Raw genomic sequence first — 16,557 nt, 5'->3', positions numbered from 1 at the left:
TGTTATTCATATATTAAATTAAGTACTTCTGTACCCATGAATTAATAAATGTGTTTTAGCAATTAACTTAGTAACTGATGTTTAGAGAAGGTTATTGAGCCACATGCAGGTGCAGTATCCTTATGGATTAAAAACAGAGTTTATAGTTAGCACTATTGGTACTAAAACATTTGTTACCAAGGGAAAACTGTGACTGTTCATATTTACTTTTATCAAACTCTCCTACACTTGTGTATTCAAATGAACTGTTTACCAAGCTCTACACTGCCTGTGTTAATCAAACATTAGTTGATTTATCCTTAGTTATTTCTGTTTTTATGAAAATTTCACTTGTGTGTTAACAAAGAATTTCCTTTTAGTACAATTACATTACATAGTAGTAATTCTATTGTAAGACTGTTGCATGTAATCTGATAAAAATGGAACATCTTATGGCACTGTAAGGTACAACCCAAGATATGATGATGTGCCCTTCCTGCTGTCCAGTATCAACCTCTGTCAGTATCCTGACTACAGAGATGGATGCCCAAGATGACTGACAACATGGCCTACACTATGACCTTGGATTCAACATACCAAGTCATCTCCAGCATAAACATTCAACCATCACCACCATCAGCATCTCCTGACTTTTGACACTCACTGTTATAAAACACAATCTGTAAATGTTATTTCACTGCGCTTATCCTACATATTATATGCTGTTCATACAATTCTGTCTGTGAGAAGCAACGGAAAAGATATAATAATAATGACATTAGCTAATAGTTTGTATACATATATTTGTTAATTACATCAAATAAAAATTTTTTGACAAATTTGAGAGGTGCAAATCAGAACTGTAAAATGCATACTGAATGATAATTTTGCTGAGCACTACATTATGATAAATTTTTTGAGACCCATATTCAATGACAGAATTTGCACCTGTAATATATTCTGTGCTGTTCACATTGTTAAATGTGCATTACATCTCTAATTCCGTGAAGTGTTAACATCTGAAGGTCCCATCCCAGTTTCTCAGGTTTTCTGTTGACTACCCCAAATGGGAGAGCTGCAAATATTCACCTAAATAGTTCTGAGCATAACAGTCAGTCCAGACTTTGCTCATGGTTTACCTGAATCAACTGTAACTGCTACCATGAATCATTCTTTATCTAAACAAACCAGTTATCTAGCAAAGCTACAATTGCTAATATTGTTACATTATGCCAAACACTGAGCCCCTAAATGCTGTACCACTTCTAAAATGTGTAACAGACATTGTCTTCAACATTCAAGGGGGCTAGGGAGCAGTGTAGAAAATCACTATATTTTGCTGTTTCAGAAACAAACCAGTATGCTTGAAATAGAATTTACCTCTGTATATTGAATTAATACCTTTTACTGATTTTCAGTTGTATTTTTTTAAAGCAGATTGTCCTTCTTGGTGCTAAGCCTTTTTGGGTGATTGCCATGCTGTAAGATCGTATACCTTTTTTGTTCTGTAATCTTACTTGAGTAATAACAGATATGAGCTTAACTATGTTTTTGTTTACCAATAATGTGAATGATCCTTTTTACTAATAATGTATAAAGCTTGTGTTAATGTTTCAGCACAGCATTAAATTCTTTGAAAGTGGCTGGTTTGGTGATGTAATGATCGCACACCATCAGTGTGCTATTGTTTATGCGTTTTCATTTCTACAGGTTAAGCCAACAATCTAATGTTCATTATGAAATCAGATTATCACAGTTATTATCATGTGAATCATTCTGCTGCATTGAAACTAAAATTAACACTGTTGTGTCAGCAGACTTTTCCAGTCTCCGAGTCAACTTCTGAGCCTGCAGAGTAATTTACAAAATGATAACAAGTATTTAATCAATTGAAGGGATTAGACGCAACAGGAGAACTTGATTCTAGTCCAACAAATGTAAAAGGTAAGTTCTCATGACTTTAGCATTATCTTGCTGTCATCTGTGTGATGCAGTCTTGTCTCGTGAACATTTTACTTCTAATTAAAAAAAGTCCAAACATTGCCTCACTGTTCAAGCTGTCTGCTATGCATCCACTTCTTTGCTCAGCAATTTGTGCTGTCTTTACTGTGATAAAATGCAACAGAAAAAGGACACACTAATGTGCCTATTGGTAAAACTGTATCTACATAACAAAGTAACAATGGAATTTTGTTCACAAATTTCAGAATAATATCAGCGTTACAATCCTGATTTTCTTCTGTAATTTCTGCAGGGATAAGGCTGGCAACATCATTTTGTTATCTGGCAATTTTGAGCTACATATTTCATAACCAAGCATTTCAGAGACTATGCCCAAAGTTGGGAAATACTTAATGGAACACAAAAGACAATTGTTTTCACAACTTTATTAAAAAATGCTGTATGTTAATAACCACAGATCAATAAGTGCGAGAATCTCATAGGCTGCAGAATCTAATACAATACAGGCCAGGCTGTTTTTTTTTTTTCTAAATTTGTATTTTTTTGTATATTTAATGTCCTTCATATTAATTTCTAGTGGTTTGCTGAGGAGCTCCAAGTATACATCTTTTTCAGTTGGTCTGATGTCAGGCTATTTTACTGTTGTGTTATTAAGCTGCTAAAGCATGAATATTGGTCAACAGTTTTTACATCACTTTTCCTAAATTTATAGGCTACTGCCTCCAATTTTCCCTCTTTGAAACTTACATTATTCTTTTCAGTAATACGACTGGCAACTTTTATCCCTTTATTTTTACTTTCCATCAAGACAAGCCCACACTTGAAACTCTGGGCTTTTTTTGTTTTTGTTTATCTTTAGTAGCAGATTTCCACCACTTCTCTTTGTAATCATCTATAAATTTCAGCATGCTATCTTTGGACTCAACTGACATTGTTATACGCAAATCACCTTAAAGCATAAACAGAAGACAGTACACAATCAAACTCACATGAGCACCAGCCACGTGTCATCAGATAAATAGCACATGATATTCTCACAAAAAAAGAGGCAGCAATGCACTATGAAGCAGGCCTTCCTATTCAAACAAATTATGCATGCACAACTATACTTGTGTACTTGAGTTGTTGCAAATGTAAATGTATGCTCTAAGCTCTACAGAAGAAAGACATTATGCGGATGTATCTCTACTTCTTCTTTACAATGTATCTCTACTTCTTCTTTACAATGTTAAAAACGAAGATCAGAAACAGCATTGTGTAAAATGAATAACATGAGGCTACCCAACCACTATAATACTTAACCTTTTCCACCATAATGGCAAGTGGTATTTGACATTGCAAATTTTGTTTCCCACTCCAATCACGAGCCTCATTCGAGACAATTTTCTGTAGTGCTCACAAGCTCAATTCTTGAACTGACTGAACTAGGCATCAATGCTGCACAAACTACCAGCCTGGGAAGCTTGTGTTAACCTGGTGCTGAACTGTAGCACTTGTTTTGAGGGAAAGGTTCCAATTACAGTGAAGCCCCTATTTTATATTTTTATGTGGTCCAGACACTAAAAAAGACAAAACTGAGGAGAATGCAGAACCAAGGAAAATGTTAAAACCCCCCTAAACATGAGCAAAAACACATGTAATTGGCATAAATGATTAAAAATCGCACTCCTCTCCAAATCTGTGTAAGTGAAGGAAATTAAATGTACAATACAATATTTATACAGTATTTTGTGGTAATGAATTCCATTTGATTTTTAAAAAATAGCAGCTGTATAATAGCAAGTAAAAATTCATTAAAAAAAATCGAAATTGATATCTGGGTACAAGGTAATCGAGCTGTTTTCTGACATGCTATAAACACAAATTATACTTTCAAAATGTGTGTTTTTGAGAAATCATCCTTTTTGCTCACCCAGAAAAAAAGCAAAAATTGATGAACATGTTGAATTAAACCGAAAACATCATGGCAGCTATAAGCATAAACAAGGACATCTGCTTAACGACACATTTTCTCACCATTGTCATTATTGTTTAATGCTTTGCTTATGAGCCGCACTTCACATACTCACCACTCTTAAAGTGTTATTTTAGGCTTGATGATAGAAGCAGGGAAGTGAAAAAAATAAGTTTACTTCCCCAATTGACATTACAAGCTTATTACGAGCCAGCTCAGTGAATTTCTATACATTGTGCAAAATGTAAATTTGGAAGAAAGCTCAGGTGCTACAATTTCACTTCATGCCCTCTATCACAGCTGCCAATCTTTATGATCTACGATGCATGGTGTGTGCAGTGCGAAGTATATACACAAGTAGCATATGTAGTCGTTGCAACTGTATCATGTCAGATTTGAACATGAAAGTCTTTAACACGTTCACTGCCACTGTAATTGGCCTTGCTTTGCCACGTAACCAATATTTTTCTTAATAGAATCTGAAAATATATTGCTAAAAGTAATATAACATGTATTTATTTTATAAGTACACAATCAAATTTACTCTCGTGAATCAAAGTTGTTTTGGGGCGCACTAAGGCGTCAGTGGCATATCAGGCCATATTCTGTAGCGGGTGGCCGTGGACGCGCCAATGCGTCTAGTGTATTGTTCCTGGTTAGTGTGACAGTTTAGGTTACTACAATTTCATTTTATATTCATAAATGAAACGAAACATCCTACTGACAAACGACATATTTATTGGACAAAAAATATAGTAGAAACATTCAAATACAAACACAAGATCTCGAAGAAACTTCTGAAATAAAATGTATGTCAAATCTAAGAAAAATACAATCTAGAGCTTTATCCATTACACTCTCAAACAAATAAAATAAATACAAAGTTTACGAATAGTACCGACACATAACTGTCGAAAAATAAATGAGCAACGAAAGTGCTATCTGCCTTTAGAGGTGGTGAATAACACAACAATTCAAACAATATCCTGCTTTATTTGGGCAATCTAGGCACTCGTAAATCGTGTCTGTTCGTTGTCCACGGCTGGCGCATGATCTGCACTTTTTTCGCGGTGTTTTTGATTTTCCATTTGATTCTCGTTTTACCACAACATGTTGGGGATTTCGGACTGGCCGTTCTACCTGCTTTCGTGGCAATAGTGCTCTTATAATACTGAGTCTAAATTCTTGGAGGGGCATTTTTGTGCCACAATATTTATTGTGTAGGGCATGTGCGTTTGTCAGTATCATTTCCACAACGTGGATAAAAAGTTTCTTGTACCAGCGTATGGTTTTGCGTTCCGAGAGGTAATATGATAACATCTGATCGTGCCGATCAACTCCCGCCATAAATTTATTGTAGTTTACAATGGCCAAGGGCTTAGATTTCTTCTCCTTTCTTTTGGTTTCAACCTCAACCATTTCATTTGTAAATGCATTAGAAATGTAGCAAACCTCCCTCTTATCACGCCACTTACCTATCATAACTCCTTCCGCAAATCTGGCAACGGCTTCACCTTTTCGTAGTTTTGCTTCCTGTATTTCCTTGGGTGTATCCTTCCTATTCGCCCTCAGAGTTCCCGTGCAGTGGGTCTTCTTATCCAGGAGCAGCTTTGCCAATGCGAAGCTGTTATAGTAATTGTCCATGTACACATGGTGACCAGCATTCAACTTTTCATCTAGTAAATGAAGAACAATTTTTTGCGCATGGCCTCTTCCTCCTAAATCGTCCAGCATGCCAGTGTATACCGCGAATTTTAGGACCATTCCAGTGGGAGTTGTCAAAATATATAGCTTTATGCCATATTTGTGCTTTTTGTTTTTGATGTATTGGCGGAAAAGTAATCGTCCACGCCAAAGGATCATTGATTCGTCCAGAGACAGTTCCCGTCCAGGGTAGTAAACTTGGCACATCCTTTCATTGAAAAAATTGATAACGGGACGTATTTTATACAACCTGTCGGATGGTGTTGGTTTGCCCTGTTTTGGATTTTCAGAAAAGTGTAATGCACGTAGTATTAGCAGAAAACGATTTCGTGAAATACTATCGGCAATTCCTTTCACGTTGAATAAAGCGTCCTTTTTCCAATAGTCCTGCAAATTCCTCATCTTTACATTTCCCATGTGCAGGAAAACTCCCAAGAACACTAACAATTCGCCAACAGTCACATCTTTCCAACAGTTTATTCGTGATTGTCCTTTGGTTCCCGCAGAAAGGAATAATTCAATCGCGTTTCGATTTGTTTCTTCTACAACTGTCAATAGAAATTCGTCCGTCAGCAAAAGACGAAAATAATCTAAGGGAGTGTTTTCCGTCGGTTGAATAAGCAGTCCCTCATTTTTTATAAATGGGCAATTTATCATTCCAACTGGCTCTCTTTCCCACGCAACAGTTGTATCAGCTGCGTTATCTCTTGTTACCACTCCTTCTGCCATTTCCCTGTCGCTAGGATTCACAGCCATTTCTACAGTCTCATCTAAAACAAACTCGGCTCCGTCAGACTCTTCACTGGATTCCACGCCGTCCTCCTCACTGGCCAGTTCCGTTTCCGAATCGCTTTCTTCTAATATTCGTAATAATTCCGCATCCGTTAGTTTTTGTACGTTTCTTGTGTCCTGTGTTTTACGTTTCTTAGGTTCTGAAGGGCCCGCCGTGTCACGATTGTCTTCCATTTTCAGTCCCACAACAGAGAAAAACTGTAGGGAAAACACACGAACCGCACCCGCAAAAATTGAAAACAATACGTTCTTAGAGTGCCTGCGCAATGAACCACACCGAATGGCTGTGCCCGACTAAACTGTGGCGCTGAGAAACAGCTGAGTGTCTCGCCGCGCAGGCGCGTCGACGGCATATGCACTAGTATCGGCCGGACGCGCTGGTGCGCCGATGGCAGTGAACGTGTTAAAATGTGTTATCACAAAACTCTTGTTCTATTTCCGTGTGAAATTGCTGTCATAGTACATCATTTGCACGAAAAGTATATTTTCAGCACTTCACAAAATGCTTTCACCCATACTTTGCACTGGTGGGCTGCTCCCCTCTCCACCAATCTATAAGGGGAGCTCATTTTATGTGTGTTAGTGTGCTGTGGTGGCAGCACTGGCTATTGAGTGACTTCAGTCACCAGCCAATAATCATTCAGTAGTCGGAAATGAGTGATGTTTCTTTTAGAGGAATGTCTTAGTGAAAATAAGACTGACAATGATTTTGATGATGGTGATTCATTTGTAAGGAATTTGAGTGAAATGGTACTGTAAACAACCCACCTGGAAGAATTAAAAAAAAAAAAAAAGTTACACAAAGTTTTACATGTAATGCTTGTGTAAATATATTTGAATGGAAGTGCACTTTTTGTTTTAATGTCTACCTTAATTGTTGGTCAGTGGCCTCACTGTTTCCACAAAGAAATTCACGTATTCTCTGTGGTGTGTTTGCTACCCAGGCAGTGGCAATTTAAATGTGAGGGCATGGAGATGTCCTGAGTCTGCATTAAAGAGTGCAAAGCGTTAATATGGCACGAATCATATAAAAAATGGAAAAAATTTTAAATAACAATAAATTATATTTCAATAATAAAAGATTTATACAAAACTTTACATAAAACTATAAACAAAACCATTCATATTCCATATAATATTTACAAATATATTGGGTTACACTCTAACGCATACTTTGATGCTGAATACATCTCCCATAAACAATCAATAAATAGGACAAAGTTTAACAGACATTTACAACGTACACATTCGAAGTCTCAAAATTTTAAAAAAGAGGCTTTGAATAAAAACAATGGAGAAATTATGTGGGAGGTTGTACAAGATATTTATAATACACCAAGTAAAAACACTATTACTGTACAATAACAATATGAACCGGCATCATTACATGAAAGCAACAATATTTCGAAATATGGTATCACCACAATATATATATATTTTAAATACCCTAACTCCCATAAAAATAATGTGGCATTCACTGAATAACAGTCACATAGATAAAATAAATACTGCTTATCATTTGTAGTAACTTCCAACAACAACTGGTGTTTCTATTCTCAAAATGAGAAGTTAAGGAGTTCAATTATGCGAACAATGGATTCCACTGACATTGTACAGTATTATAAGGTATACAAAACTACAATCATAATGCAAAAAATGCTTTTGTTATGTGCTCTGGACACTGTTACAGCAATGAGAATAAACTGCAATGATAACTATAAACAAGACAGTTATTATTGTTTTGGTAATATAGTTCTACAAAACCCCAATTTTTAACTATCGAATGTACATTAGCACTGAAAAAATATAGTGCGTGGTTCATTTTGTATGTGCAATAATTATACAAAGCTGAAGTACTCTGGCAGTAAAGGAGAATAACAAGTTTCTCCATATCACTCGGGCAATTATAATATCAGGTATTTACATATATTTTATATAACTTAAGACTAAGTTTCTGGAATATTTTAGGGGGAGTGTAGTCTCCATACATCACAGGAATGCTTGTGCTTCTTTTAGCCTAGGAGAAAACAATGCTCAGCTGATCTTGTTGTCAAATTGCAGAAGGCAGCCAACAGCACCAAAATAACCCTAAAAAAGACAAAAAGGTAATAAATTAATTACATACAAAGTTATACAGTGCAACTTTTTTGTTCACAACACAAATGAGCATTAGGCAATGTTGGACTGAAATAGAGAAAAGGAATATGACTGAAAATGAACTGGTAGCTTCGAAAGATGAAATAGTGGAGGCAGCAAAGGATTAACAGGTAGAACGACAGTATAGCAGAAATCGTTGGATAGGTCACAAGAATTTAAATGATGAAGCGAGAAAATATAAAAATGCAGAAAATGACACAAGTGAAAGAGACTGCAGGCATCTAAAAAAATGAGATTGACAGAAAGTGCAAATTGGCTAAGAAGGAATGACTAGGGGGCAAATGCAAGGTCACAGAAGCACGCATAACTAAGGGGAAGATAGATGGTGCCTATAGAAAGATTAAAGGGACCTTTTGAGAAAAGATAAACAACTGTATGAGTATCAAGAGCTCTGATGGCAAGCCAGTACCAAGAAATGAAGGGAAATCTGAAAGGCGGAAGGAGTATGTAGAGGGTCTACATATGGAGAACAAACTTGAGAAACTTGAAAGAGACAACACAGAAAGTGAAGATGAAACAAGAGGCATGATACTGGCAGAAGAATTTGACAGAACACTAAAGACATAGGTGGAAACAATGCCCAGGGAGTAGACAGCATTCCCTCAGAATTATCAAGATCCTTGAGAGAGACAGTTATGACAAAATTATTCCACCTAGTGTGCAAGATATGTAGCACAGGTAAAATACCCTCAGACTTTAGGAAGAATGTAATAATTCAAATTCCAAAAAAGGTAAGTGCTGACAAGTGTAAGCCTACCAAACCATTTGTTTAATAAGTCATAGTTACAAAATGTTGACAAGAATTATTTAGAGAAAAATTGCAAGATTGGTAGATCAAGACTTTGGGAAAGATCTGTTTGGGTTCCGGAAAAATGTACAAATATTTGAGGCAATAGCAATAATGATCCTGCGATTTATCTTAAAGACAGGTTGAAGAAAGGCGAACCTAAATTTACAGAATTTGTAGACTTAGAAAAAAAGCTTTTGGCAATATTGACTGGACTACACTCTTTGAAATTTTGAAGGTGGCAGGAAAAAAATTTGGGGAGCAAAAAGTTATTTACAACTTGTACAAAAGCCAGACAGCAGTTATAAGTCGAAGGACTTGAAAGGTAAGGAGTGGCTGAGAGAGGAGTGAGGAATGAAAAATACACTGCCCAGGAGGAGGGGAGGGGAGGGGAGGGGAGTGGGAGGGGGATGCCACACCCTCAAGACTGTGTTCAGTGTCACCAGGCATAATATGTACATACTGAGGGGTTGCAAAAGGTGTACAATTTTGTTTCCGCCGTTTGCCGATATGTGGTGACAACAGTAAGTAGTGGTCAAAAGAAACAGATCGCAGACGTCAGGCAGTTAGCTTGGACATCAGTCAACATAACCTCATTCAGACATCAGTCGATTTGTGTCTGCGTCATAAAGTTGTTCTTGATTGAAAATCTCAGTTTACGAGCCTAATTGTCGTCATTTGCAGGAGGTGTCACTTTTTTGTTTCAATATGAAGAAAACAGCAGCTGAGTCTCATTGAATGCTCTCAAGTATGTATGGTAAGGATGCTATTAGAGAAAGAACATGTCGTGAGTGGTTTCAGTGCTTCAAGAAAGGTGATTTTAACATCGTAGACTGGCATAGTGGTGGAAGAGAGAATGTTTTCGAAGATGCAGAATTGGAGACACTGCTGAGTGAAGAGTCGCGTCTAACTCAAGAAGAATTGGCACAATTAGTGGGAGTGACACAGCAAGCCATTTCAAAATGTCTTTGAGACTATGAGCATGATTCAGAAAGAAGGAACTTGGGTCCCATGTGAGCTGAAATCAAGAGACGTTGAATGGTGTTTGTGTGTTTGTGAACAGTTGCTTCAGAGGCAAAACAGAAGGGATTTCTGCATCGCATTGTGACCAGGGACGAAAAATGGTTTCATTACAATAACCCTAAACGCAAAAAATTGTGGGGTTATCCCAGCCATGCTTCCACGTCGACGGCCAAACCGAATATTCACGGCTCCAAGATCATGCTCTGCATTTGGTGGGACCAGATCAGCGTTGTGTACTATGAGGTGTTAAAACAAGTGAAACAATCACAGGTGCTCATTATCAAACGCAATTAATGCATTTGAGCAGAGCATTAAAAGACAAATTGCCGCAATACAGCAAGAGGCACGATAAAGTGATTTTGCAGCACGACAACTCTGCAAAAGAGGTCAAAATGTACTTCGAAATATTGAAATGAGAAGTCCTACCCCACCCGTCGTATTCTCCAGACATTGCTCCCTCTGACTATCACCTGTTTAGATCAATGGCGCATGGCCTGGCTGACCAACACTTCCAATCTCATGAAGAAGCCACAAATTGGATCGATTCATAAGATGAACACTTTTTTTGAGACGGGATTTGTACACTGCCCAAAATATGGGAGAAAGTACTGGCCAGCGATGGAAAATACTTTGAATGATACATGTGTAACCAATTTGTTTCATTAAAGTATCAAATGTTGGGGAAAAATGGCAGAAGCAAAGTTGTACACCTCATAGTATTAGGGATTTATTTGTCACAGCCATCTGTGCACCCTCTATTTTGACTCTGCAGGCAGTAACTGTGGTGAGTTTAGAGGTGAACTATGTTGCAACATTCGTTCTAGGGTACAACCATGCTGCAAAAAAAGAGTACATACTCCTACTGAACAGCTTCAGCCATTCGAATAGGGTCGCATTGTAGGCCTGTGGGAAGCTGGAATGTCATATCAACAGATTGCTGCACATGCTGGGCACAATGTGTCAGTGTTGTGTCACTGTGTAAATCCCCAAAAGCTCTGGATGTCAACATATCAAGACCATAGCACTGTGTGTGCAGTGACGGCTGACTGATAATTCAGAGACAAAATCCAGGCACATGTTGCACCTGCTGTGCCATCAGGGACCACTGGATACCGCCTGCTTAAAGCAGGATTAATATCACATCTGCCTCTGGCCAGGATACCACTGATACCACGACACCACCAAGCATGGCTGCTCTGGTGTTGTTAAAGAGTCTGCAGAGTGTAAGAGTACTCTTTTGTCTTCAGTGATGAGAGTAGATTTTGTCTGTATATGAGTTATGGACACAAACATTATAGCATACACCAGGTGAGCTGCCTATTCCAGAGTGCATTTGTACATGACACCAAAGCGCCATCCCAATTCTTCATGGTGTGGAGAGGGAGGGGCATCAGTTATAAATCGCAGTTACATTTGTGTTTCTACAGGGTTAAGTTACCAGTGCCCGCTACACTGACCGAGCTGTTATTCCCATGCTATTGCCATTTCTTCAACAGGAAGGTGATGTACTTTTTACGGCACATTCATATATTGCTGCTGTGATACAACATGCTCTTTGTGATGTACAGTAACTGTCTTGGCCAACAAGATCACCAGATCGTTTGCCAATAGAACATGTATGGGACACGATAAAGCGGGAACTTAATTGTTCTCCAGGGCATGTAAGAACCATTGCTAAATTGCAACAAAAGGCTGAGATGCTTAGGACAATCTATCAGAAGATATTCTTTAGCACTTTTATGATCATTTGCATTTGAGGATACATACCTGTGTTGCTGCCAGTGAACAGTACACTGTGTATCAATGCGACTGGGCACCCTTTACTGTGACATGTGTTTCATTTGGTATTAATTTGTTATCATATACTCTCAGAATGAAGCACTATTTATCATCTCAATTGTCAATAAAATGACCTTGTTCTTGAGAGTGCTGCATTTTTTTGTTGTTTGCTGATTACACTGTAATTCTGTCAGAGATGGCTAAGAACTCAAAAGAGCAGTTGAATGGGGGATATGGTCTCGACAAGAGATAATAAGATGAACATCGATAACAGTAAAATAGGGATAATGGAATGCAATTAAAGCAAATCAGGCGATTGAGAGGGAATTGGATTAGGAAATGAGACACTGCAAGTAGTAGATGAGTTTTCTTATTTGGACAGCAATGTAACTGATGATGGCCAAAGTAGGGAAGGCAAAATGAAAACTGGCAACAGCAAGAAATACATTTCTGAAACAAGAGGAATTTGTTAATGTCTACGATAAACTTAAATGTTTTGCAGTCTCTTCCAAATGTATTTTCTGGAGTGCAGCCTTGTATGGCAATGAAATTTTGCACTAGCATGGAGAGCTACATCAAACCAATATTAAAATTGATGATCAGAACAACAACAAAATACAACATAATATTATGTCATTTTTTAATTACTACCATTTAATTAAAAGCACATAAAGTACACTAAAGAAAACAAAAAATATAATGATTTCATCAATCCTCAGGACTTGTGTACCAGCTGCTTTCACTTTACACTTCCCCCTATTCACACAATGTGATATTTCTTTTCTTTTTTTTTCCCCCCCACCAGTTTTCTGACTGCTTTTTATGTGGCCTGTCATGATTTCTTCTCTTATACCAATATTTTCATCCAAGAGTAGCCTTAAACCAATGCCCTCAATTATTTGTTGGAATAATGCTCTCAGTGAATTTTTCACAGTATCTCACTCTTTTCTCTACTTTTCTACTCCGAATGAAACCTACTTCAATCACCCCATTTTCTGCTGCTGTTTATGTTATCCTATATTCATCTGATCAGAAATCCTTGTCTTTTTTCCATTTCCCTTCACTGAACCATCTATATCTAGACTGAGCCTTTGCATTTTCCCAACTACACCCAGACTTCTGACATTCCTCGCTACGACTCTTTCATTGGTTATTCCATCTTTTTCACATGGTTACCCTCTCCCAACTCACTCCCATTTGCCATTAGGATTGGTCACCATGACACTTTTTCAGTTACCGGCCACATCCTCATGATGTTGAACACTGCTGATTCTTTAACCTTTCAGGGGCAGTTTCCCATCTCAAGGGCAAGAGGGTGCCCTGAATCTCTGCCCACTCCTCCACTCCCCTAAATCAGGCCACTGGAAGAACAAAGGGGAATCCTCAGACCAGAAGTTTCTGGCTGCATTGCTGAAGCCTTTTGCTCAAAATTTAAGCAGTGGCTGGAATTGAGCCTGGAACCCACTAAAATTTGATTATCAACACAGTGACTATTTGTGGTGTTTTTGTTACGTTATTTTAACCACATACGGACTATTAGGAGAAGGTATGGTGGGAAAGTGGCACCACACAAAAAACCAGCATATTTCAACAGTGAGATTCAGTCATTCATATTATTGTACTTATATTTACAGAAATGTCCTACAGCGAAAATGGCTGACTGAGTAAATCCCACAAACAACAATGTGTATGTATAACCATTTTACATAAATACTTTTTCACTGTATATGGCAAATCATCCACTTAAATTAAATAAAGTGCATTCTTTATAATTTGTCTAAAGCTAGTCTGCATGCTGCTCAACTTCATTAGTGTCCTATTTCACAAAAAGAATGGTATAATAGTGTCTCAATCAATCAATGAAGGAAATAGCAAACATCTTAATATAATATCTTTTGTAGCAGTAAAGAAAAACTAAAACTGAGCAGAAAATGATCAAGGTAAATACTGTAATAAGAATACCTCATGCTCCAGAAAGAGTGCTTTTAGAGTCCCATTTGACCAGTAATCCATAGCATGTGCTAGCAATTTCATAGATATAGGGTTTACCCTCAAGAAATTGCCAACAAAGACTACCTGGAAAAAAGAAATTAAAAAATTCAATATATATGATCTCCATCATTAGTTTGTTCTGTCTGATTTACATAATGTACGAGTCCAATATCATTACCTTATCTATCTTCTCATTAACTGCACACATACGAGCAATGGAGCCAATGTTATTTGTTATTGTTACCAGAGTAGCTCGAGCTAGATCCTGTTTGGACACATTAGCACGCCTCTCTTTGGAGTTCATATGACCGAAACTGTGAAGAAAACATAAATTACATCATTTACATGTAGCTGTATCTTTGGCAGAAAATCCAGTGGGTTTACGCAGATAACAAACATTTACTCTAGAACTAAAATCTAGAATCATATATGTTTTGTGAGGGAAGAAAAGATGTAATTAGTTGAGAACTTGTGATCCACTGAGCATATTTCAATAATTTATTCAAATATATTGTATAAAAACCTGAAACACAAAAAATTCTACTGGAAAATATCCATGTTTCTTGGTCGTTACTAGAGATCAGAAACAGAGGTGAGTATGAGCCTGATGATGTGGCTTACAAATGAGTATATCAAATCTGTAGTGGGGAAGGCAAATGGAAGACTTCGTTTGTTGGGATGTTTTGGTGTAAGTGTGGTGAACTCATTGGAACAAGCATATACAAAACTTGGTACAATATGTTCTGAAGTACTATTCCATTGCTTGGATCCCGTATCAAGTACACCTGACAGCAGGCAACGACGTCACATTGTTACTGCTCTTACAAAAGTGTAGCAGAAATGCTCAAACAACTCTAATAAGAATCTTATGAAGGATGTCAATATTATCCCTCTAGAGATGCAGTACTTACACTGCAACAATTCAGTTGCTTCCATCAAATATATCATGTAGGTATCACGAGAATTAGATAGAAGTTAGAGTGCCTGCAGAGTCATTTATTCCTCACTCCAAAGATCAAAGGAAAGAGGGAGATATATGTCAATGTAGAAACTGTGGTTACTCTATTCTCCAGCATATCTTTTCCCTCGAGAGAGTTTATTAATAAAAATTCTTTGAATATTCAGCAACTACAAGCAAAGTACTGGCATATCAAAGATTTGAGTTAGGCCATGAGGCATACTCAGGTAAGTCAGTCAGTGAAGCACAGCCTATAAAACACAGACTCTCATGTTAATCTTTGTACTTTCAACAGCATTAATTTGACTGGATTTACACAAGAGAAATTTTAAAAAATGTAAAATAAGGGAATTTAAGATTTACTTTAAAATACATGATCATTTTTAAAGCAATAAAACAACAGAAATACAGTAACTACAGCTGTGACATTAATATCACAGGCAATTACATAGAAACAAAGGGATCATATATTCACATGTGTGACAGTCAGCATTTCCACAAAAGATTGAAAGACAAATACCAGCAAGGTCCCCAATGAAACTAAAAAAAAAATAGTTGTCAAAACATTTTACCCAGCAGATTTTTGGGAACTCATGTGCTATCTGAATTTTTTTGAAAAAGGAAAGAAATTGCTCAATTATGCTTCAGTTGAAATCACCTGCTAGCAACAAGGTCTCCAGGGAGTCCAAACCTGTCATAATCTCCACCATAAATATCTCTCACAAGCTTATCCACTTGTGTGTTGTCTCCACCAGTTGCAAGTTCAATGGCTTCCTCAAAAGAATTACAGCCTGTCAGTAAGCAGCAAAGTCCCAGGAATGTACCACCACCTAAGCTGAAACATTTGTATTTCTTTGGTTTTGTCAAAACTATTAACATTTGTTTATTAAAAAACAAAAAAGTTTTTAACATAGAAATTGAAAATCATTCACCCATAAAATAATTCAAAAAACTTTCACATTTTCTAAAATTATCAGTATTGAATGCTCTTTTTTCTGACACTAAAGCAGACAAACTCAAGAAGAATAATGCACACTCTTGAAAGGGAGATTATAAATGAGACAATGATGACAAGTTATTGTTTGGCATGGAATCATATACAGTGCTGGTTTGTACATGGCAAAGAGGGTGTCCACAGGGTCCTAGCTGTAACCAGTTATCTCATTGGAAGTAGCAGTTCAAGACTCACAAGAAAAAACTTGCAATGACAGAAGTGAAGTTTAATTGAGCACAGCCCACCAACTAATAAGAGTATAGAAATGTGGCTGTGGGATAAATCTAATTGTAGGATGTTAACATACAGAAGTTAGTACCTGGGTAAACATTAATTAATGTTCACACTGTACCTCTTTAAAAGCTTAAAAGCCCCAACAAGTCATAAAGGGAGTGTAAAAAGTATACAACAATGAATTGCTTCTAGAGAATATACAAAAGGTTGAGAATGCTATAGACACCATGGCTTTGAACTTT

At 37.2% G+C, this 16,557-nt stretch overlaps 1 protein-coding gene across 6 annotated transcripts in view; it reads right to left on the bottom strand.

The window, feature by feature from the left end:
- Nucleotides 1-7,435: 7,435 nt before the first annotated feature.
- LOC126477766 (pantothenate kinase 3) overlaps nt 7,436-16,557 on the bottom strand; it is a 166,714-nt gene continuing 157,592 nt past the window's right edge. For all 6 annotated transcript variants that reach the window (XM_050103643.1, XM_050103649.1, XM_050103648.1 and 3 more), the window contains 4 exons: nt 15,746-15,922; nt 14,308-14,443; nt 14,100-14,213; nt 7,436-8,479 (listed from right to left, as the gene is read on the bottom strand). In XM_050103643.1, coding sequence (XP_049959600.1) covers nt 8,426-8,479; nt 14,100-14,213; nt 14,308-14,443; nt 15,746-15,922 — 481 coding nt within the window. In that variant the 3' untranslated portion in view covers nt 7,436-8,425. The remainder of the gene's footprint in view (nt 8,480-14,099; nt 14,214-14,307; nt 14,444-15,745; nt 15,923-16,557) is intronic.

The sequence above is a fragment of the Schistocerca serialis genome, chromosome 1 (genome assembly GCF_023864345.2).
Source record: "Schistocerca serialis cubense isolate TAMUIC-IGC-003099 chromosome 1, iqSchSeri2.2, whole genome shotgun sequence".
NCBI classification, from domain to species: domain Eukaryota; kingdom Metazoa; phylum Arthropoda; class Insecta; order Orthoptera; family Acrididae; genus Schistocerca; species Schistocerca serialis.
This window is presented reverse-complemented; position numbering and strand designations above follow the sequence as displayed.